This window comes from Podarcis muralis, chromosome 4, assembly GCF_964188315.1.
Source record: "Podarcis muralis chromosome 4, rPodMur119.hap1.1, whole genome shotgun sequence".
NCBI lineage: Eukaryota > Metazoa > Chordata > Lepidosauria > Squamata > Lacertidae > Podarcis > Podarcis muralis.
Window position 1 is genome coordinate 66,565,783 of NC_135658.1, and position 23,721 is coordinate 66,589,503.

A 23,721-nucleotide genomic window follows, 5' to 3' on the forward strand; every position below is an offset into this window, starting at 1 on the left:
ACAGTACCGCGAAACAGCCTCATTAGCCCCGCTTTATCCAGGAAGAAATGTACTTCGCATTAAAGGAGTAGCATCAGCAAAGAGGAGGCCTGGAGACTTATTTTTAAGGTCACGGTCTGACTTCCACACTTTTAGAACAGTATGCAACTAAGTTAGATTAGATCCCGGAAATTAATGGACTCAAGGGAGTCGTGTCCATTATTTTCAGTGGATCTAATCCAGGTAAGAGTAACTTTGGATACACCCCTAGTGCCCATCTAATTTCAGCACAGTGTAAGTGAACACTAACTTCAGTCTAGGTACTGTTTATACATCTAAAATAAACAAGTTTTATTGAAAGCAGGCATACAGGGATGTCAAATCCTTGTATGTATTCCTGTGTGTAAATCACACCCCTAGTAGTTGTTTCGGTAAGGGAGAAGAATAATACAGCCTATAAGACATCCTACAAGACAAGTTAAGACCCAGCTTGGGTATACCTGCTAAAGGAAAAGCCCCCATCCCCATCCCAAGCCTAGTTTTGCAACCAGTGTGCCTTTTGAAGGAAAAACGTAATTAATCCAATCTGGCAGTGTGTAACAGAAAACTCAATCTGCATAGAAACATCTCTTAATAAATATTTTTGGACTTTTAACATTTGTTAAATTTAAAAAAAAAATAGGGTGTCTATTTTTAAAATTGACAACACCGATTACCACTTCAGATAAATTCTCTTCTAATGCACAGTATCTACTTCATTTTATATAATGTTTCCATTTTGTATTAGCCTTCTAGTATAGTAGTAGTGTATTAAACTATATACATTAGCATAATGATCCTCAGAAGTGTAGACTTCACACAAAGCCAAATAACTTGCTCATGTATTACAGAGAACCAAGCTATTTCCTGTAGGAAAACAACAGCTTATTTATGATTCTGTGAAATCTTTATTTGGGAATTAGTAAGACAAGATGTCTCGTGAATTCTTTACATCTGGACATCACGCAAAGTTAACTTATGCTTTAGCAACCATCATTCCAGTTACTAGTAACCAGTTTATTCTCCAGCAGTTTGCTCCAAAAATCAAGTTCCTAGTACTTTACATTTTAAACAAAGGCAACAGAAGTCAATTACTGACCCAAAGTTAGATGCGTAGTCTCCTGCAACACTGCTAAATATAACATATTACCTTCCATTCAGTTCTGACCCCTTTATCCAGCTGTAGTGTTGTCTTGTCAGTCTAGGATGGCAGTCATCTTTTGACTTCTGATTATTCACACCACAGTGTTCCTCCCACACCTTAATAAACATTTAACACTTATGAGTATAGCACTACTCAACCACACCCACAGGCCAAGCCTGAATTTCTTGCTACACTTTGGTTCTACTTTTTAACCTATGCTTCACTCTAAAGTATATTATACATTTTAGCAATTAAATGAAGAGATACTTTTATCTTAAACAGAAGAACTGAACCGTTTTTCTTCTAAAATGCTCTATTATTCTTGGAGTGAAAAAATCCCAATAAAGTAAGTGAACCCTGAGCCAGTATATGTGCCATTTATGTATCTCTTGAGCGGTCATTGTTTTCTGTCTAGTGACTAAAGTGAGGATAATTGAATCACTGAATTTTTGATTAGCCACACCATACCATCACTCTAAACCTTCACCGCTTTTGATGTCTAGGTGCCGAGGTTCTGCTAAGATAAAAAAAGCTATAGACAAAGCCTGATAACACTTTCTAAGACAATGTATGGTATTAAGGGACTAATACCTAGATGTATTATGAACTTATATTTATAAATGAGCCAAAGGGATCAAAATATTAACATGACTTCCTATTACTTGTAGGAATATGGTTAGAAGTTTTCAATTTTTTACCCCAGTACAGAAAGCAGCTCACAAATTATTTTTAAAATTCACTTCCGATTATCCAGTTAACATTTTCCAGCAACTTTTGTTGTTTCATTAACTTTTAAAACTTGCCTCACATGCCACTGGATGATTAACAGTACTTTCAAAGAACTGTTTTTACACCCGATTACGTATCACCTGGAGTCCGTTCTTTCTTTCTTTCTTTCTTTCTTTCTTTCTTTCTTTCTTTCTTTCTTTCACAAAGAGCAATTTTATGCCTTAGAAAAGTCTCTGAAGCAAGTATAAAAACGGGTTCACATCAGTTTCCAAAAAACTTTTATGCAAAGTGGTTAATTTTCTCCTTGTAGCATTTCCTCTATTTCTTTGTCCCAGTTATCATCTCGTTTTTCTGACTCTGCAACTACTTCATATTCTTGAAGTTCTTGTTGTAGTTCCTTTTCCCAGTCTGCAGTTTCTTCTAAAAACAAAACATATACAGGTCACAGGGCTGAATAAATGTTGCACTAATTTAGTACTAATTTTGCTCATAAGGACTAGTCTACCCACACAACAAAGTGTTGTGTACCAGTTCAAACTGCAAGTAAGGGGAAATCGCAATTGTTTAAATACTTCTCTACTTTGTCAATTTACACTCTGTTCTCTTTGGCATTCACATTTCCAAGCTTTCTTAAGCATGAACGTGTAGAAAACAAACCTGTACATCAAGAAATTACTGCTATATTTTTGACTAAAATGTCTTCCAAATGCTATGCATTTGGGAATTGCCGGTGTCCAAGATTCTCTAATCACATGCAAGGCATGCCAATTGAAAGAATACTCTGGAAGGGCCAGAGCTGAGCACATACAGAAATAAAACCCTTACTTGGGTGTAAGTTGTATGAAAAAGCTGTTCCCAAATTAGTGACATCTAGATTTCCTTTTCAACATTGTTCTCTTCCTTGGGGTATGCACTTCTATAAACCTAGACATCCAAGTACTCTAAATCTGCAAAACCAGTTTCCTGCACATTCTGCTTCAGCCACAATCCAGGAAATAAAGGATAGTGCTGTTAACAATTATGGTAAGATACTTCAAGACTTCAGAATGCAGGGAAGATGAGCAGTATTAAGAACAGGACACATTTCTAGCTTTGCTTATTATAAACCACCCTGTGAGCTTTGGATAAAGGGTGGTATAGAAACTTACTAAATCAATCAATCAATCAATCAAATAAGCAAATAAAGGCATAAATCTTACTATTTCAGATAGCCTATCCTTTTTGGGTAAGGGGATATTTCTAAAGCTATTTTTGATTCAAATATGGAATATAATTACAAATTTAATATACCCATAATGAGAGGGAGCATAATTTGCAAAACATTGGGGTTTTTTTTACCTTCTACTGTAGTAGTTTCCTTGCTCTTGTCAAGTACAAGTTGTTCAATCTCTTTCCTCAAATCTTCCCGATTCAAGCTGCATGAATCAAAAGCATCACTCACAAATTCTGATACACCTGGGCTAGTTGAAATTTCTTCTTCCTCCTTAAATTGGAGATGAGAAAGGAAGGAAATCTTTATTTACAGGAGATGATGAAGGAATTTAAAAGTGTATATATATAGTAATATCATGGGCATTTCTCCTTAATGTTATGCACCGTTTCCCTATAGTGAAAGGGAAACCAATGAGGTCACATGCACAGAATCTCTACACAGAACAAAGGCCTAATAGGAATTTGTAAAATAGCTTATCTTCATGAGAATCACCATGGCAGGTAGAAGGGATAGACAAAGTCATTTTGTCCTCATTTTCCTTCTGTATTACTTTCTTAGGAGATATGCAATGCAGCAGAAAGTCAGATGTGGAGAATCTCTGGCCCTCCACATGTTGCTAAGCATCATCAGTTCCAGCAGACATTGTCAGGGATAGTGGGAGCGGTTGTTGGCATCCATCTGTCTCAAGAGACAATGGAGTGTGTCTCTGGGGATGAAGTCAAACTGTTAGCAGCACTGAAGTGACCTCCCCAGGGTGCAAGCCTGGGCAGTGTGCTTGAAGGTCCTGCAACATCTGGAGGGTCAAAGGTTCCTCATACCTGGTGCTGGCCAACATTACAAAAACAGTTACCTTTGTTTTCTAGCTGGAAAATTCAGCACTGAGCTATGCCCTTGCACTATTCCTTTCCACTATCCCACCCCACACCTGGCATTAATGGTATAAATAAAATACTTGAATCAACCATAGTAAAGTGCAAAGTTTCCCAAAGAGAGGAAGTGCTGTGATACAGGGTTGGGGAAGGGAAAATTGCACTTTAGCGGCTCAGCTAGAACTTGCCAATCATAGGCAATCACTTGATCAAAAGGGTGACCTCCTTTGCTCAGGATTCTGAAGGTCCTCAAACAGCCACCATTTTTAACCTTGTTTCAGCCAAATTCTTGATTCCTCCAGTACATTTGTTTAAGGGCTTTTTGTGAAGCAATTTTGGAGTTAGCCAAACTCATATGCACCTAAAAAACTTAAAGTATAAAAAATGGTTATGCTGTAAATACACATATTAATCTTAACTGGAGAATAATGTTACCTCTTGAGGCTTTAGCTGAGATTTGATCGCTACGGGTGGTGTCTTTGGTCGTACTGTTTCTAGGAAAAAGACAGAAAGGATAGAATTTAGCAGAGCATTTAAAGCTTAAGTTGTGGCTGAGTGAACAGTGACTCAAACATAACAAGCCATGGTTTTATCATTACACACAAAGTACAATACACTCACACCCTTCCTCTCTCTCTTTACACCGAGAATATTTAAAGCTTCTGGTTCTGATTTACAACAAGCTGCAGCTTCCCTTTATGTATAGGTAAAATTGTGGTTTGTACAAGCCATGTTATCAAGTTTGATTTTCTGGTTTGTTAACTATGGTTGAACAAAATGTAGTTTGAAGGTTTTTGGTCATAGTTTGCAATGTCTTTGCTTTCTTTTTTGTGGAAGAAAAAAGTGTGTGTGTGTGTGTGTGTGTGTACAAATTCTGTGCTTGCTGCGGCTCATATGCATATGCATGACTTATTCACATGTCTGATTCCACAATTCTTGACTGGCCTTGATAGCTGAAATGGATTTTGTCGTTGCCAGGAGCTACCCATCTCCTTGTCCTTGGCCTTATACTGTGCTATAATGTGAGATTAGAGATAATACTCTGCTTCCACCTCAGACTCCAAATTTGGAGCCTTGGTAGTTTGACCTTGTGCTTTCAAGGCACTCCTTGTGTTTCAGTGCAATGGCCAAACCACTCTATCTTCCCCCTAGCCTTAGAGCTAAGGAAGGAACAATGATCCACACCCCCATGTTCAGCTCCTGAGGTAAAAGGCTAGGGCTTCATCCCCACCAAAAGGCAGCAGGACAAGCTTTCATGAAGAGCAAAACTCTCTACATGAAACTATTTTTAATTCTTAACAGAGAAAGTAATATAACTGAATATTGTGAAGAAACTGAACTATAGTCCTGAACTTGTGCTATATTGTGGAAATATGTATCTTAGATTTCTCTTCCTCAATAAGAATATCTGTGGAACTAATAATGGAACTATTTTGCTTGTTCTCAAATGGTTGAAGGCTAATAATTTATGAAACTTCCACCATAAGAAATGTTTAAAAAGTGACGGAGGGAGAAAGTCTGGAATGTGCATTTGTCAGCCAGGTGAGAAAGGAGTTGCCACCCAACATAGTGAAACAAATCTCTACCTGCTAGCTGTCTGTCCTCTTGGCTGCCATTCTGCTCTTTCCTCACGGCTTGCTGTTGTGCAGCCAGTGCTGTGAGCTGTGCAGACTGCTTAATCAGGGAGACACGGTAAAAGTAATTCCTCCAAAACACATCTTCTTTTACACTGGAGACAACAAAATATATGGTTTTGATAACTACGCTATATAAATATAACATGAAACATGCATGCAAGGTGGGAGTTTACTGTATGCATAGTGGAGGGATGAGTGGAGCAGGAGATCTGCTTCGGTTTCTTCCCCGCAAAGCAGCTCAGAAGAGCTGTAGGACCTTCCAGAACAGTATGAGAGATGGCATGGAAAAAGGGGGAATTGACAAAAATCACTCTTCCTACTTTTCCACTGGAAGCCTCTGCTGGATTGGAGTTTGCAGGTGGGCATATCTGGATACAACCTGATGGCTACAAACCCACATGTATTTGGCCAGGAATAATTCCCATTGGATTAAATGGAACTTGCTTTTGAGTAGTTATGCATAAGGTTGTGCTATGAGCTTACACTCAACTATTACTAGCTCTGCCAAAGATAAAATAAAATTCCTCAGAGGTAGGCGTAACAGTATTTGGCAAGTTAGGTTTCCAAAAAAACAAAAAACAAACAAACAAAAACACCACTGAGAAATAATTTAATGTTTAGGTTTAGACTGTGACTTAAATTTCAGAATAGAATACCATGAACTATTTATTGTCACATTTTAATGTACAAATGGAAACACAATATTAGTAAATATTGCAAGTTACACAAAGCTATTATTTTTACTCAGACTTAAAAAATTGTTCAACAGCTTATGAAAATATAGGCAGATCACTCACTGCTTTGGAACAAGATCAAATCTCATTCTGTTCAGAAGTTCATCTTCTTGGAGCATTACCAATGCCACTGGATACATCTGATCAAAGTCAAAATTAAATTGAACCCCAGCCGGTGGGTCACGCAGGAAGTTTCTTCGGTCCTTTGCAAAAAAATAAATCCATCCATCTGTCAATGGTGAAAAGGTTACGCTTCTGTTTCCAAAGAGCACTTGTCAATCAATTGCTTTGAAAAGTAACTGATAGCACAAGCAGCTCTGCTAGATACACGGGGAAACACCTTTCAATAAAAGAAGTCTTTATATCATCAATTAGCATGATCTCACTAAATCCCATAAGCAGTTTTATTATTTAACACATTGATGCCTCAAAATGTAAAGTCCTGTTTTAGGTAGGCAAAGAGGAGGAGGAAGAACCTTAAACAGAAACAACATAATACTACTTACTGCTGATAATGCCAGTATTTGTTGCTGAATTGTTTCTTCTTCATTGCTGTCTACCCAAGGAGGCACAGCTGCTTCTGTAAGGAAAAGGGGAGCACATGTATATTGCGTTCAGTATTAGAAGACATGTGAACTACAGGCATTTTTGATTGAAAAAGGCCGCTTGCCAAGATCTGTGTAACAAGTGTTCCCAACTAAATTTCATTTTAGCTGAGGGAATTAGGATGCTCCAGGTGTCCCCTGGCAGTGTGTGTACATGTGTCTGCTGCCACAGAGATCTCTGCTGTGCTATCTGAAAGCATAGGGGAATGTATGCTACTACTGCCAGTGTTCCCACTGGCAGAAAGAAATCACTGTTAAGGCTCCAAAACAGGAAGCTGCAGTGGTAGGACAGGACCTGTGATGGACCCACTAGATCCAAAGCTGGTTCATTTCCAAAAGAGGGACCCAATCTAAATACCTGTGCTGTGCCGGCCTGCAACAAAACCCAAAACTTTTACACCCTGGATAACAGGGCTGCAGATGCAGCAGGGATTCCATTGCCCTGTGTCTTCCCAGCCCTGGTTAAGATTACGCTGTTATGCATTACCTGATTTCTTTGTTTGCTGCTGTTGAACAAATTTTTTCTGCTCCTTCTGAAAATCTCCTATAATTGTCTATAAGAAAAAACAAAGTTATATATAGAACAGCAATAAATTTGCCAGACTACTTGGGTTCTCACTGTTACCAACAACTTATTTACATGTAAAATTGGAATCTATTTGTATTGCCCAAAGTCAACCAAATTCCTATCTGTAACATGTATATATCAGATTTCAATAGTACATCCAAATACTTGCACATTGTATAGTGTCTTGAATGTAACAGCCTTCAATACAAAGGTTTAGATTCAGACTATGCACAGATGCAACTCCATCCATGCAGCCCTCTTCTGGAGGAAGGTTGGGGAGGCTACTGCTGTCTCCTGAAAATCTCTTCCAAAGGACTGGAGTATGTCCTGGTATAGCATGGGAGATGGCACAGAGGGCTTTAGGGGGAATTGGCAAAAGAGTCTCTACCCATCTTTCTTCAGCAGGCACCTCCACTGGATCTTGATCTCTTGCTTTCATGAAAGGAGCTCTTCCATTCATGAAAGGTGGGTCTGGAGCCAACCTAAAGAACTTCAGGCCGAGTACTGGGATACCTCCACATGCCTTCCTCTCTTAACCTGTCAGACTCTGCCCCCTTTCTTCTACCAGCATAATTATTTGTTATGATATAGGCATGAGAGGAGAGGAATAAACAATAGTATCCCATAAACATATTTTTAAAAAAACCTTTTAAAAATGTGCAGTGTGTGTGTGTGCAAGCTGTGATTGAACCAACTGGGAATTTTCTATTGTATTCGACAAAAACTGCTAGAAGACCCAATGCAGTTCTTCTTCCAATCTTCTGAGCTAGCATAGGGACACCTACAGCAGTCAGCATGCAGGCTCATGTGTAACAGGTTTCAGAAACAAACAAATAATAGTCTGAGGGCAGGTTTAACTGACTGCACAGAAGAGAAACATTATCAGATATCTTTTGTTAATCTTTATATCTCTTAAAACTGTTTACACAAATAAATTTGCATATTGTCGACAATAGCTTTCAAATATAATACTCAAGCCATATATCTCTGTTTAATAAGCTGGGACACCTTTTGCTCATCTACGCAGTTCCTTCCTGGTGTGAGGAAACCTACCAGTTTCCCATTTTGTCCACAGCAGGAAGCAATGGCTGCCACATTTTGAATAGGCCAGGATATTAAAACATAGCTTAATATGTTTAATTTTAAACATAGTTTAATATCCTAAGTTTCTTGGAATCTGGTAACCAAAGCTTCCTAGTTTGGATGAAATGAGAAGCTATAGTTAATTAGAGACCTTCTGGTTTGATTGTGCTAAAAAGGAGCTGTGTCATTGGGAAAACGTTCATTGACATTTTGGTTTAACAAGTCAATGATAGTCATATTTGCTGGAAAAAGCATGACTACACTTATTTCTAATAAAACATCATGGAGAACCTTAACTGCTACCGCTGTGTGTAGTTTTAAAACCACAATACATCAAAGGTTCTCATTCTAGACTGGTGCTTCAAGCTTTGGTGCCTGCAGACTGTACATTATAGTGTCAACAAGTTTCTAATTGCTTTCAGTCCTGCATACTACCTTTGATAAACACAAACAACTGTGAAAAGGCAACATAAATATCAAATATTTGCCTAACACATAATATTTTTTTGCAACACAAATTGATATTTTTTTTGTAAACTGCTTACAATTGTTCCAGGATATTTCCTGTGTGTGCTTGGTTTGCCTGAATTATATTACTGCATTATTAAGAATAAAATTTTAAACAAGTGGTACTGATTAATTCATGTTTTTAAAACATTCCTAAATTAGCTCAATGAAGTTTTTATTAGTTGCTGATCTGGCTTACATTTCAGTACAGCACTTGATCAAAACACTTTATTGCCACTAAACCCATAATGTCAGTAGCCTTAAATATAAGCAGAACATGCAAGAGCAGATACCAAATTTATTAACAAATTATTTACAGCATAAACGTTACCTTGTCAATTATATTTTCTATTTTCCCTTCTTCTACAGACTTCTTTATAGTTTGTGCCGTTTCAGCAACTGACTCAGATATCTTTTTTGTGGCAGTAGTGGCAAAACTGAAGAGATAACCTTTTGGAAATAAGACAATTAAATTTTTCTTTATTACAAAGTCTTTAAGATATGCTGCACGATAACCTACTAGGACCTTACAGAGTCAAGTCATTCAGTTCTTCCAATTCCTAGAACAGTGTGGTCTAATGTGCAGGCCTTGAGGCATTTTTGGTAGCCCTCAGCAACAATTCACACCCCCACACCCGCTTTGCCTTGTGCTGCATAAGGAAAGCCAGGTGAGGGATGGGCTTTGGTAAGGTAGTGTGAGGGCTCTGACAGGGTCCTAGAGCCCTCCACTCTCCTTCCCAAAGCCTGGTACCTTGCCAGGGGTGGACTTTGGTCTTTCAGATTTCAGCAGTGCCCTATGCGAGGCCAAAATTTGGCACCCTCAGTTTTCTTGATTTTAATTTTGCTCAGTTCACTACATCATAGTTGCAATACCCTGCAGTTCTCCCTAGGCTCAGTGCCAATGGCGGCTGAACTGGCCATGCTGCCCTAAATCCACATCTGGCCTCACCCAGCTTTGGGAATGCAGCACGAGGACTTGGGGGTGTCAAATTTTTGCCTCTCCCCCCACGTGATAAGGCAGTGTGTGGCCTGTGGGTGTGCCAAAGAACTCTTGCGGCCCACTTGATATGAAAAGTGGACCACCCTTTATGGCCACATTAATGGACCACCATTAATGTGGCCTGTGCATCAATGATATTGATGCACAGGCCACATTAATTTCCATCTACCTATTTGTGTGTGTGGCAGATGTGAGGAATTCTGGACTGCACATCTTGTAAGCGGGAAAGAGCAATGTGTATTATGTAAAAATTTAAGGTAACAGTACCTTTTCCAAGATGCTGCATTTGAAGCTGTTCTAAAGTACACAGCAATAGAAAAGGAATCCATTATGAAGACAATCTGTTTTGCAGACATAAAAAGCTAACATTTATTTGTATCACTGATAACCTAATGCCTTATTTTAGCTGGATTTGTTGTTACATTAAGAAAAATCTAACTACTCCGGAATTAGTGCTTTACTGCTTACTATCCATTCCTCAGTTGTAATTTAAAGTCAATTGTGGTAGTTTCTATTAAATTCAAAGCAAATAATGACAATTTAGTAAAGCTCAAAATGTTGATAGAGAAATCTAGTTATGTTCAGAGAAGTCACATACTACTTTTAATAACTCAAGCGGTATCATTATTGCAAATTGGAAACGACCAACAGGGCTTGCATAAAGATACAGTACTGTTATTTCCCTTTAATAACACATCCAGAGACCATAATTTTGAAGTGTTCCTATTTTTAAAAAGAGTCATACCCCACCTAACCACAGAAAACACTAGGCACAAAGCTGACATCCCACTGTTTTTGTTAATGTGACTTATGTTTTAAGGTGTATGGAACTGTAACAGAACATATCTTGAACCTTTTCTAGTGTCCCTGAAAGAGGTGAGCGATTTGCGTTTTTCTCGTGCTTAAAAGATGCAACTCTTTAAGAGATGTTGGGGTGCTCACTGAAGGAGAAGCAATAATTTCAAAAGGAAGTTAGCTCAGAAATAAGGCTTGCAGAAGTGGGTGAAGCTTACTCCCCGAGTACTCGCACATAGGACTACTTAGCTGCAACCCACAATCCATACTAACGGAAGCAACTTCCATGGAGTAAAACAGGCTACAGGCTGCTGCTTTGAAAGCCGCACTTAGGTTGGCAGTAATCCCTAGTGAGCACACTCCTGCGAAGCTCCACGCTGCGGAAGTGCACGTCCAGGGGGGCTTAACTCCAAGCAACTGCGAAGAGGGTACCTGAGCAGGTGGCTTGCTACATTAATAGGGCGGCTGTGGGGGTTAGTTATATGAGCTTGAAGGGATGCTTTGGGAGTCTGGACGCGAGAAAGGAAGGCCTTTGGGGAAAGGGCGTTAAAGGGGAGCAAGGGAGACACTCACTGCCCAGCCCCTTCGCCTGGTTCAGAAGCGGGTCCGAGTCCCTCTGCAGCTCCACCTGCTCCGGGCTCCGCACTGCCGCGTCCCCTCCAGTCCCCTCTTCTCCCTCCTCGGCAGCAGCAGCAGCTCCGGCTTCCCCTTCGAGGAGAGGCGGCTTCTCTTCCTCTCCTTCCCGGCTCATGCCGAACCAGCCGCTCAGGCCGCGCAGCATCCTTACTAAGTGGCGAAACGCCGCCCCCCTCGAGCAGGTCGCCTACTAATGCAGCGCCAAAGCCCCGCACCCCCAACCCCTTCAACCGTTTCCAACGACTTCACGGGAACGGCGCCCCTTCCTGAGAGCAAGGCAACGTTGTTTGTTTCCGGAAAAGGGTGCTCGGCTACTTCCGAGTTACGTCATCCCGACGCGTCACCGCGGGCACCGACGCTCTAGGCTTCCTCTCCACGTCTCCAAATGGCTTTGGCTGGATATAGTTCTATTGTCCATCCTGCCCGTGTGCGTTTGTTCGAAAGAGCTCCTTCCTTCGACAATGTTAAGATTGTTTCTTCGAAAAGAAATTTTTGAGACACGTAGCGTGATATTTTTATACCTTGCATTTAGTAATGTTGTAGTGGAAGTCCCCCCCCCCCAGCCTTAAATGCAATATCTTTAGGCGAGCCTACGAAGAACCAGGCTGCAGCACCTGAAAGAATGAGACAAGCCCGCGTAACGTGGGCACAGCACAGGGGAATTTACTTTCAAACGAACATGCAGAGGATTGCGCTGTAACATGATGGCATAAGCTTTCATGAAGGGAACTGAAGCCCACAAAAGTGTGTGCATCATAAATACGTAGTGGTGCAACGCTAGGCTTGTCTGCTCAGGATGCCCCACTTAGTTCAATGGGACTTGTTTACAGGTGTGCATTGGTCTGCTGCCTTATTAGACTTTCAGCTATTACAACTCTTGCTTTTTTTTTTTACTGTAGCAGATTCCCTTCTGAAGGTTTTCAGCAGTGATTACTAGTTATCCTACATTAATCGTGGTTTAATAAATACAGCTAATTGAACTTCAGTTCCCATCCTGAACACTGTTAAGGAGCACTAATGCTAAAGGGACTAATCAAGGCTGTCACACTAGAGTTTTGTGCCAAAAAAGGAGTAATTATAATAGAGCAAATAATGAAAAGCACAAATGAATAATTAGGTCCCAGAGCTTGTCCAAAGAGATTTCAGGATAAACTAGCACATGATACAGCCATCTCTTCAGACGCGTAGATTTAAAAGAATCAAATGCATGCTAGTAAAGCTGAAATCTCGTATGTGCATTTTCTAGAGAGTAGCTCTAGTAAACTTGTTCTTGGCCATATAAAACATTCAGGATTGTGTTGCGGCCCTATAGCTTGGTACTAAGCATATTAACAGTGCCCCCAGGGCTATTGGATGGGTGGCTGAGGGGATCTTTAGCTGTCCTGGTTGCTGGACTCCAACTCTCATATTTCCCATTGGCCAATGCTGACTGATGCTGATGGAGTCCAACGGTATCTGAATGGCCACAGGTTCCCACATGTGTTTCAAGGTAATAACTGAGTGGCTGAATATTCAAAAATCAAATATTTGCCTTTAGTGTAGGCCAAGGGACAATATTATAAAGCAGACATTGCTATGGACTCCTAGGTCTTTGCAAATCATTCAACCTCTTTTGTAAAAATGGGCCTTAATACACTTCTATTCCACGCCTGCTTCTTCCCTGGCGAGGAGGGGGCACCATTTTGTCATTCGCCAAAATGTATTGAGCTGGCCCTACATATTGATTTTGTGGGCCAAAAAGCTCCGACACAGATGGCAGGCAGCCTGTGGCACTGGTACTCCATAAGTTGCAGGAGCAGCTGAAGAAGGTCTTGGGGACCTGGTTATGGTGCAAAGCCAGCCCTCCTCCTTCCTTGCTGCCTACCTGTCGCCTCAGTCACCCACAGAAGTGATTCTTTCATCACTGTGCATGCGAACGGTGCACAAATCTGCCCTGTGGGCAAATCTGGTGGCTCGCATGCATGATAGAAAGCGAGTGTCATTATTAGCAGGTTACAGGTAGGTAGCCGTGTTAGTCTGCCATAGTCGAAACAAAATAAAAAAATAAAAAATAAAAAAATCCTTCCAGCAGCACCTTAGAGACCAGCTAAGGTAGTTATTGGTATGCGCTTTCGTGTGCATGCACACTTCTTCAGATACACTGAAACAGAAGTCACCAGACCCTTATATATAGTGAGAGGGTGGGAAGGGGTATTACTCAGAAGGGTGGTGGCAAACGGCGCTGCCTCTGTGCGCGTGCAGAGCGATTCCGCCTCATTCCTTCTGGGGTTAAGAAGGCAGGACTTCTGCGCCTCAGGGACCCGTTTTCCTGAAGGAAAAAAACCACAGCGGCTGGGCTTGAGAGTTTTGAGCCCCCCCCCCCCCCCCCGCTCTAGCGGCCGCTTGGGATAGGGCTCCTGCGAAAGCGGCCGTCTCCTTGCAACCAGCCGGCGGGGAGGGGGCGGCGACGGCCGGGGAACTTGGCTGCGACGGTGACGCCGCTTTTAGGACTGCGCCGGGCGCAGGTAAGCGGCCTCTCGGGCCTCCTCACCAGGGCGAGCGCGCTGGCTCTCCTGAGCGACCACGGGAGGCCCCAGCGGCGGCGGCAGGAGGAGGAGCGCCGGCCAAGTCCCTCTCCCGCCCCCTGGGTCGCAGTGGGCGCCCCGTCCCGCGGCCATGGCGGCGGCCTGAAGGCTGGCTCCTGGGGGGTTGATTCCTAGAGCAGGCAAAGCAAAGCTTCGGGCCTCCTCCTTGCTTGGATCCCTCCTCTCCGCGACGGCGATAACAGGTGCAGGATTCGGGTTCCGTTCCTCATCTTACCTACCGCCCGCACTCAATTCCCGGGAAGGGGGATCTTTTAATACGCCACACTTTATAGAGTCCCTTCCAGAGCGAGTTTATTTATTGATTGCGTTTATTGCTCCGCGGTTCGCCCTCCAAACAACCCTGCGAGGTAGGTTGACCTGGGAGATTGTGACTGGGCCAGTCCTTGCTGTGTCCCAACAGTACAACCGCTGCACTATTATACATGGTTGTTTAGCTTTGGCGCTCTTAAAAAAAGTGCAGTGCTGTGCCACAAAACAAGTATTTATTTGTTAATAATTCGTTGCAAGGGTGGATAATTAAAACACTGGAAGGACGCATCTGGAAGGCCTCATCCCTGGCATTGGCAGCTGTTCCCTAGGATGCCAGATAAGTCTTTTTCCCAGAGATGCCAGGGATTAGACCTGAGACCTTCTGCAAGCAAAGCATATGCTCCACCACTGTCCATTTAGCTCAGTATTTTGCCTTCCGCAGTGCATCATGTACAAGAACAAGAGTACTGTGCGTGGACCCTTTGGAGTTCCCTTGTTCAGGGTTTTAGGGATCCAGCCATACCTTCTTTCAGAATTCTCCATTCTGTTGCTCCCAATCAAGTTTAGCAATCTGTGGCTCCTCACCATACCCAGTCCTCATTGAACTGTTCTGTTTTCCCCCACCACTTTAACATTTATTGTTAAAAAGATTTTTTTCTGCTATTGTAAGCTTTGAGGCACCCTCTCTCTTGTTTCTCATTAGCCCAGTTTTGGCTACATAGCTGTCATTAACTTAGCACCTAAATTTGTTGATTGTCGATATGATTCCTGTCATTAGGAATACTCTGAACATCACAGTGCCTTCTTGGATACTCTGCCTTGTTGCTGGTGATGTTGAAGATCCTGTCTTTAGGCATTTCTCTGTCCTTCCTTGAACCTATTTATATTGCTGTCTTCTGGTGTCAATGAAGAATTTTACAACAACATAAATTTCACAGGGAGTTCCAAGAAAAGCGTGAAAAATACTTTTCCATATTGAAAATAGCTCCAGCTTTTCTTCTTTTTATGGGGAAATACATAGTATTTCATAAGTTCACTTTTAACTCTTCATTTTTAGATTTCAAGCTCAAGTACCACAGTGTATCCATAATTATCCCATGAAGTACATCCTGGTAACTGGTGGTGTCATCTCAGGCATTGGTAAAGGAATTATTGCAAGCAGCATAGGCACCATCTTGAAATCATGCGGTCTACGAGTTACTGCAATCAAAATAGATCCTTACATTAACATAGATGCTGGAACCTTCTCGCCATATGAACATGGTACGAGTGACACAAACGTCTTTTCCCTGCAAATTTGGTTGCATTCCTTTTTATTGAGAAATTGATCTCTCTTTTTTGGAATATGAAGCTGTGAAATGTCCGATATAGTAGAGACTTAAGTATTGTATTTATGCATGACTGTAGAAACAGAAGTCATGCTGAGTTCAATGAGGTGCCTAAAACTGCAATCCAATGCACATTTAACTAGGAGTAAGTCTCATTAAACTCAGTAGGACTTATTTCTCTCAGTTAACTGCCCAGTGTGATATCTAACATGTGTTTATCTTGCATAGGATTGGTTCACATTTGTTAGGATCTAGTTCTCTGCTCCTGCCAGTCCTCCTACATCATTACCCATCTTGTGTCCTCCTGCACTGGGTTTTTTTCTGAGACATCTGAACTGTCTATAGAGATTTCTGAATTGGATTTGGTCTCTGCAGAGTTTCTGGATTCATGACATATGAGAATTAGGGGAAGGGGGAGGCATTGCTCTTGCTTTGATTATCACTAGTAACCTCTGATCCAGCCTAAGCCTGCATAACTTTTGATGTTGATGTAGACCAGTTATATATTGTCATAAATTTGGGGGGAGAGGAGAGACCCCCCCTAAACCCAGGAAATTAATGAATGTCAGAATCTAGTTAATATTTGTTCTAATGAAGGGAAGATTCCAGGCCAGTGGAAAAATACAGGCTAGGCTTCCTTTCCAAGCAAGGGCCTCACCTGGGCTAGAGAGGTTAACATGACAAAAGGTGTTGATGACCCACATCCAAGAGGAATCCTTGGGCCTGGGCAGACAGGAGTTGCTTAGATGACAGGGAGGGGGCAGGTTGTACTCACAGGAAAAATGTTCCTGTAAAAAACTAGGTTTGGAATAGCAGATGGATGAGGAGGAGTTATTTGGGGAGCAAAGGCAGATCCATCTTGGTAGACTGGCGGAACACAGGCTGGGAGAGATGCCTTGGAGTCCAGTGTTGCAGTGCTGTGGGGAACAAACCCCTCTTGAGATGACCATTCTGTAAGATCTGAACTCCCTCCATCCAAATTCAGGTATAAATATGTGAATAAATCATATTCTGCCACATCTTGATTCTCAACAGAAACACAAACCCGTGGTGAGCACCTGAAACCCCCTGTAATCTTGCTACTACTCAGCAGAGTTTGGGGGTTGGCGTGCCACCTATGTAACAATATAAACAGGAGTTAGATTTAAAGCACCAGAAAGGTATGCGGTTGGGTGATTCTGAACCTTGGCCTCACTTGCCCCCAATGACTTTTTCTTTCAGCCAGGATCACTTTTACTATTTGAGTCTGTTTGGAGCAAAGGTCTCCCAGGGTTTGATGAACTTTGGGAGTAGCTGATGGGGAAAGTTCAATATCCCCCACCCATGTGTTCCTTTTGCATTATAAATCAAGTGTTTTCCGCTATTGAGGCCAGTCCATATTTGAAGACAGATCTATCACAATCATGTCTAATTTGGGCTTCTGTTTTCTATGTGGTTCTAACCAGGTTTACTAGAATAACTGGGACTTGTGAACTAATATAATCTTGCTGATATAAGAAAAGGAAATAACTTGCAGACAGAGGTTACAAGGACATAGCTACTAAGACGGAACGACTAATTTGTAGGATTTTTATTCTGATACATTACAGGGTAATTAAGTTGAGATTTATTGTTAAGAATCTCAACAGCATAGAATCACTCAAAAGAGCTGGCTGTAAAATGTGATGCATTTTATATTAGGCCTAATGTAGTAGGTGAATTTTTAACAGTAGCCTTTGGCACTGACATCTGTGACATATGATTTCTGGTAGAGGTAGCTGACCATGGTAATGCAGATCATGGAATATATTTTATGACTTAACTAATTATTTTTATTTTGTAAGAGATGATGCAAGCTGGCCTTTCTGCTGAGCTAATCATTCTTTTTGTGTTAGTTAATTTCTCATTGACCCAAGCATACAAGAAGAAAATGTGTCAGTGCATTAAGGATATACGATAGGCCCAGAACAGAAAAACAGTGTGGGAAAATGGAAATCCCTTTTCAGCCTCATTCTAATATATAATGAATGTTCATGTAATTTCATGGATTTGGATATCTTTACCAAATGATTTCCCCCCCATGATTTTACTAAAATAGGTGGAGTCTGTCCCCCCTCCACCCCGAAATGGTATTAAGATTTCTCCAAGTTTACAATGCATCTGCTAGTGGAAATTAGTTTTGTTTTTAGCTTATTTTTAACCATTATACATGGCCTTTCTGCTACTAAGAAATTACCTCCGTTCAACATCAATACTTTTGAAATATGCACTGTGTCCCTTAAAAGTAACTTGGCCTTCTGTCTTAATTTATTTTTTTGTGCTTCTTGTTACTTTTGTATTGACTTTGATTTTTATTTTTTTTAACGTACTTAGAGCCGACCTTTACTTCTCTGTGTACTGAAACTAGTAAAAGCTCCTGGTTCACAGTCAAATATAAAAGGCATATTCTTTAATTTGGACATATTGAATGGATGTACTTGAAATATATGTTTGTGCATAACATTGTGAGATTGAAGAATAAATATGTATGTTTCACCAAAATATGTAAAAGCATGATTTGTTTCTTTAGGTGAAGTTTTTGTGCTAAACGATGGTGGAGAGGTTGACCTCGACTTGGGAAACTATGAACGATTCTTGGATATTAACCTTTACAAGGATAACAACATCACCACTGGAAAGATCTATCAGCATGTCATCAATAAAGAAAGGCATGGAGATTACATGGGAAAAACAGTTCAAGGTGCTTTATCATATTTCTATTCTGCCCTCCCTTCCTCCCTCTGTCATCATCCCAATTTATCTTGTTGACAACAACCCCTGGGTGTTAGATTAGACTGAGAGATTGTGATTTGGCCAAGGCCACCCAGTGATCTTTGAGCAGAGGTTTGATCAGAGGACTTCCAAATCCAAAGTCTTCAGTCATCTTCATATGGATTAGTTTAGTGTCTCATAACCAAAGTGTGGCATAATTGCCAAAAGTTTTTTAAAAAATCTTTATTTATTAGCTTAGTGTTCAAAACACACACCTTTGACTGATGAAATAATCTTTGCAGGGCTGGCATCCCACTGTCGCCATATTTGTCTCTGCGGTACTGTTTTCTTATTTAAATGCATAAGCTTTCCTGGATGCCAAGTAGCAATAAAACTGTTCAAAATGTTGAAAGCAAATGACGACGACGTATGTACAGTATTTACAGAGGCATGTTTTAAAAATCTTATGCAGAAGTGTTCAAACCCACTTTACCAGTGTTTCTAATAGTATAGAACCAGCCCAAATTGGTTCCAACATTTCACCAGCTGATACTGTGGGACTTCTCATTCCTTTTCTCCCTCCTGAATCACCCTGTTACCTTTCCCCCAGGTTGCGTCAGACAGTCCCCCAACCCTCTAAGCATATTGTTTCCTCCCTCCTAAAGAGGAAATCATGTTTGTGCAAGAAGTAGTCTATCGCACAAGTGGGATCCTACTCCTAGATATCATCCGTTGCATTTGTACTTTATTTTCACTTCATTTATTCTTTTTACTTTGGAGTTTTTGAGGGACCTTTTCAGATTCATATATGAAAGGAATTTGCTATAGCTTTAAATGCTGCTATTTTTTATTCTAATTTAATTGGATTACATCTGATTCTTACTTTGAACAGAGCTGTATCTTGTCATGCATTTTTCACCTTTTCTAGCATTACCATGTGGTTTGCCTTGCAGTTGTCCCACATATTACTGATGCTGTTCAAGAATGGGTAATGAATCAGGCAAAGGTTCCTGTGGATGCTGATAAGAAAGAACCACAGATATGTGTAATTGAGGTAAGTAAGAAATTGTCTGAAATGGTGGATAAAGACAGGGTTTGTTTTATAATGTGAATGCAGAGTATTTTTCCTCATTGGTTTTATTCTGTCATTCTAAAGCTACTTTTAATAACTGCAAGGAAATAATTATTAAACAATCATTATTTATTGCTATTACGTATGTGGGTTGCATTACAGAAGCAGTTGTCATTATCTGTCAATAGCTACTTCTCATTGACCTATGTTATTTTTGGCACTCTGCATAAGATGGTAGTTCTTTCCTTTTTTAAAAAAAGCAACACTAAACTAAAATTGAAGCATATAGAGGTGATATAAGTCAATTTCCTTTCGTGTTGCTCCAACTAGTTGACTATAGATATTCCTTTTCAGCTGGGTGGAACTATTGGAGATATTGAAGGAATGCCTTTTGTAGAAGCTTTCCGACAATTTCAATTTAAGGCCAAAAGAGAGAACTTCTGCAATATCCATGTCAGCCTTGTACCACAAGTAAGTTGTTTTCATACTCTATTGTGCTTTAATGTTTTACACATCTAAATTTTTGGGGGAAATATTCATATAGGGTATATTTAAGGACCGTGAATAACGAGCAAATTACATTAACTTGGTGATAGATGCGCTGATACCTGTTCATCCTATTCTCACTCTAGGTTTGGTTGCGAAAAATATAGTATCTTTGGGGGAAGGTTTGAGAAGTTAAACATTTATTACAGCTGGTGAAATAGAATAAAACCTAAACATTTTAGATGGATGGCACTGAGCCTTATAACAAATTTTAAGCAATCATTTAATATAAAATAATCCATTAGCTATAGACACGTTACTCTGTTTGAAGATATGCTTTAGGAAATCTGGGATACTGTATGACTTCTTTTTAGAGAAGTCCAACATGGGTCTGTGGCTTCATACTAATGAGACAAAGTAGTGTACAACTCTTACTGTGGATGTTTGTGCTCAGGCAACCATAGAACAAGTCATTAAAGCAGAGAAATAGCTACTTTAGTGGCTTCCGGGCATATTAATATAGTTGCCTATCAGATTTTAATTTTGCAACAGCAGTCAATGGCACAAAACATTTATTTTTCAGCCTAATGCTACTGGAGAACAGAAAACAAAGCCTACTCAGAATAGTGTCCGGGCTTTAAGAGGGCTTGGCCTTTCTCCTGACTTGGTGAGTTTGATAAAATTTTACAATATCATGTTAGAAAGGAAGGCCAGTATAAAGGTAGCAATATAACTCAGGCAGCAGGAGTAACTGGTTGGGGGGGCGGGCATTACAACATACCTAGTCTCTCTTCAGCATCGTCACTGCACTTAGCAAGAGGTTGTTTGTGAGAGATGGCAGGGAAGTTGGCACAGTGGTGGATCCAATCCACCAGCTGCTCCTGTCAGGTTTGAGTAGGAATGTGTTCAATAAAATCATGAAAATGTGTTCAGAATCCAAATACTTTGTTAAATACAGCAATGTATTCTTTGATGGATCAGGTAATATGCTAATGGAATGTTAAGCTAGGTGTCCAGCTGATCACACAACTTTATGTTTCTTGCTGTGCCTGTTTGGTTTTCTACCTATTATACTTCACACTTAATTCTGGGGAAGTTAAGTACCTTAAACAGACATGCATATAAGTTTTCTACTTGAAGGGCTTGCCTTAAATCTTTGGCTGTGCATATTGGTTCGGATCTGGACTTCACTCCCTCAGGCGTGTTTTGTGAGTAGAGTTCCACTAGGGGGTAATTCTTGTCCTGGAATGGTGAGGTGTGAGCAGGCAACATTTGCCGATTTACTCATCGCCCTGCAGCCCCAGCAACCCCTCACAGCACGTCTCCATCCACAAAATATTTCCTTCGGATAGAAAGAGCTTTTCCACATGTGGAAGGCAAATTCTGGATCCAATCTGCTTTGCTTATTTATTAGTCAGTGAACCCCCTCCCCTCCCAAAAAAGGGAACACCTATTACTGAATGTTCTCTGACAAAAGTACAAGACCTGCAAGCGAGGCCCCAGTATATAGACGTTTAACATGTCCATTTATTTCAATCAGAAAAGCTCATAACATGGAGGCAATTTGTGTATCCCCTGCTCATGCTGAGCAGCACATTGTAGGGCAGGAAAAGAAACTTATAATCATTTAGATGATAAGATGCTGTTGTTTGACTGTAAGTTGTTCAATGGGAGTGTGTTTTTTCTCCCATAGAAAACAGGACATTTAAATATTATGTTAATTATTTAAATAAATAAAAAGGACGAAGATGTTGGTCTTTTCACAATTTGTGCTGCTTATCTGTAGATTTGTATTTTTGACAGATAGTCTGCAGAAGTACCAAACCTATAGAAATGGCTGTGAAAGAAAAGATTTCCATGTTTTGCCATGTGGAACCTGAACAGGTTGGTAAGGTCTTTAACAGTCACAGTTGTTCTAATGTCTGCTATCATTTTCTAGGTGTTTTATTTTTAGTTCATGTGACCGAGTATGTGAGACATTGGAGGCAGGTTGCGGGGGACAAACAGCAGCTCATTGAGATAATCAAAAAGTAAATAGTTATTTTCAGGATTCCTTTATTCTGTAATTTATAATAGTTTATATGCATTATACTACATGCAGTAATATAGGCTACAAACCTAGCTCTGTTTGTCTGGGAGTAATCCTCCTTGAATTCAGCGTGATTTACGGAAGCTGTACGCCGGCTCCCTCGGCCAATAAAGCGAGATGAGTACCGCAACCCCAGAGTCGGCCACGACTGGACCTAATGGTCAGGGGTCCCTTTACCTTTACCTTTTTAATCAGGTGAATGTGCTGTTCATCACTAGGACAATCAACTTATTCAGAAATCAGACTCCCATTACATCCCAGCAGAGGTCAGTGTTGCATTCTTAGACAAGCCTGCAGATTAAAAATTTACTATTCAAAGTTGTCTAACCATGAAATGAAAACAGATTCATGAGCTCCCCCCCCTGCCCCACCAGTGCAATTGTTTGTTTAGAGGCTGATAACTCAAAGGAAGAGGTGACATAATAGAAGTTTATAAAATTATGCGTAGCACGGAGAAAGTGGAAAGAGAAAAGTTTTTCTCCCTCTCTTTTAACACCAGCACTCACTCTCCTAAGAGGCAAAGATGGCTTTAAAAGAGGATTAGACAAATCCATAGAGGAGAGGGTTATCAGTGGCTACTAGCCATCGTGACCATGCTCTACCTCTTCAGATGGAGGCAGCAATGTGTCTCAGTACCACTTGCTGGAAATTGCAGGAGGGGAGAGTGCTCCTGTGCTCATGCTCTGCTTGCTGGTTTCCCACAGGCATCTGGTTGGCCACTGTGAGAATAGGATGCTGGATTAGACAGGCCATTGGCCTGATCCAGCAGGCCCTTTATATGTTTGATAGAAAATTATGCCTTCTCAATGCAAATTAGAATACTGGACCCATCAGATTCCCCCCCCCCCCCAATTTTGGTTTGCAGGAAGTGCAATTGTTAAAAATAATAATGCATATTGGACGGCCAGTATATTACAAGCTTATTTGCGGTGCAGTGTTCTACATGAGTACTCAGAAACCTTGGGTCCAGAACAATCACAAGTTTTAACAAAGAACAGATATTAGTTCCAGCTTGCATTAGTTCAATGCAACGGACAGCACCTTTGAGCTCATCTCCTCGCATTGGCTTTGCTTGGTGTGATGTGTGAATCAGGCCTTTGTGTTTATCTGTGTGTATGTTGCACTAGGCACCAAAGCAGAAGAGCCGTGTATCAGATTCATTTGGGGCACTTTTTAATGAATTAATTGAACTGATTAATTAATTAAAATGATTACCAACTAGCTTTAAAGTATTTTCTTCCTTTTTAGCAAGTTTTTAAAATAGCTATATGATTGTATATGATTTGTATGGATGTACTGTATCTTTCAATTTTAAGTTTCACATATCAGTAATTTAAATTTTATGTTTCATAGGTAATATTCATCCATGATGTTTCTTCCACTTACCGAGTGCCTCTTCTGCTGGAAGAGCAAGGGATAATTAAATATTTTAAAGAGAGGCTGAATTTGCCAATTGATGACCAGCCAAGTGATCTTCTATTCAAATGGAAGAAAATGGCAGATAGGTACTGTTCTTCTGTTTCTTCTTCTTCTTTTTACTTTGCACCTGCAAATCTATTTGCCAAACTGTAGTAAATAACTCAACATGCAAGCATAATTTTTAGGGTCTGTTAGTTTTGTGATGACTGTAGCAAGACAGTAGTT

The 23,721-nt window shown here is 40.6% G+C and overlaps 2 protein-coding genes across 7 annotated transcripts in view; one reads left to right on the forward strand and one right to left on the reverse strand.

Moving 5' to 3' along the window:
* CTPS2 (CTP synthase 2) overlaps positions 1–23,721 on the forward strand; it is a 63,806-nt gene that overhangs the window by 274 nt on the left and 39,811 nt on the right. The window contains exons 1-8 of one of the 5 annotated variants that reach the window (XM_077927484.1): positions 13,888–14,042; positions 15,430–15,635; positions 18,249–18,419; positions 19,384–19,484; positions 19,857–19,973; positions 20,572–20,655; positions 21,792–21,872; positions 23,431–23,582. In XM_077927484.1, the coding sequence (XP_077783610.1) occupies positions 15,470–15,635; positions 18,249–18,419; positions 19,384–19,484; positions 19,857–19,973; positions 20,572–20,655; positions 21,792–21,872; positions 23,431–23,582 (872 nt within the window). In that variant the 5' untranslated portion in view covers positions 13,888–14,042; positions 15,430–15,469. Of the gene's footprint in view, positions 1–13,887; positions 14,043–14,062; positions 14,306–14,328; positions 14,471–15,429; positions 15,636–18,248; positions 18,420–19,383; positions 19,485–19,856; positions 19,974–20,571; positions 20,656–21,791; positions 21,873–23,430; positions 23,583–23,721 lie in introns of those variants that run through there. The other 4 variants (XM_077927483.1, XM_077927485.1, XM_028727601.2 and 1 more) reach the window with 4 other exon arrangements.
* Positions 1,015–11,843, reverse strand: SYAP1 (synapse associated protein 1). 2 transcript variants are annotated; one of them, XM_028727611.2, is made up of 10 exons: positions 11,476–11,843; positions 10,375–10,404; positions 9,439–9,557; positions 7,437–7,503; positions 6,851–6,924; positions 6,408–6,547; positions 5,560–5,702; positions 4,409–4,467; positions 3,230–3,374; positions 1,015–2,311 (listed from the first exon to the last, which is right to left on the reverse strand). In XM_028727611.2, exons 1-10 carry the CDS (start codon positions 11,681–11,683, stop codon positions 2,184–2,186), a joined length of 1,113 nt encoding a protein of 370 aa, XP_028583444.1. In that variant the 5' UTR covers positions 11,684–11,843; the 3' UTR covers positions 1,015–2,183. The 2 variants fall into 2 exon arrangements, with proteins under 2 accessions (XP_028583444.1, XP_028583445.1); XM_028727612.2 differs by lacking the exon at positions 10,375–10,404 and having other exon boundaries at positions 11,476–11,841.

Excerpts from the sequence above, each read along its gene's own strand:
- SYAP1 (XM_028727611.2), bottom strand. The coding sequence starts at position 11,683 with ATGCTGCGCGGCCTGAGCGGCTGGTTCGGCATGAGCCGGGAAGGAGAG. Across the intron at positions 6,548-6,850 it reads AAATACTGGCATTATCAGCA|GACCGAAGAAACTTCCTGCG; the intron begins GTAAGTAGTATT and ends TTTTTTGCAAAG. Across the intron at positions 4,468-5,559 it reads AGAGGACAGACAGCTAGCAG|AAACAGTACGACCAAAGACA; the intron begins GTAGAGATTTGT and ends TCTTTTTCCTAG.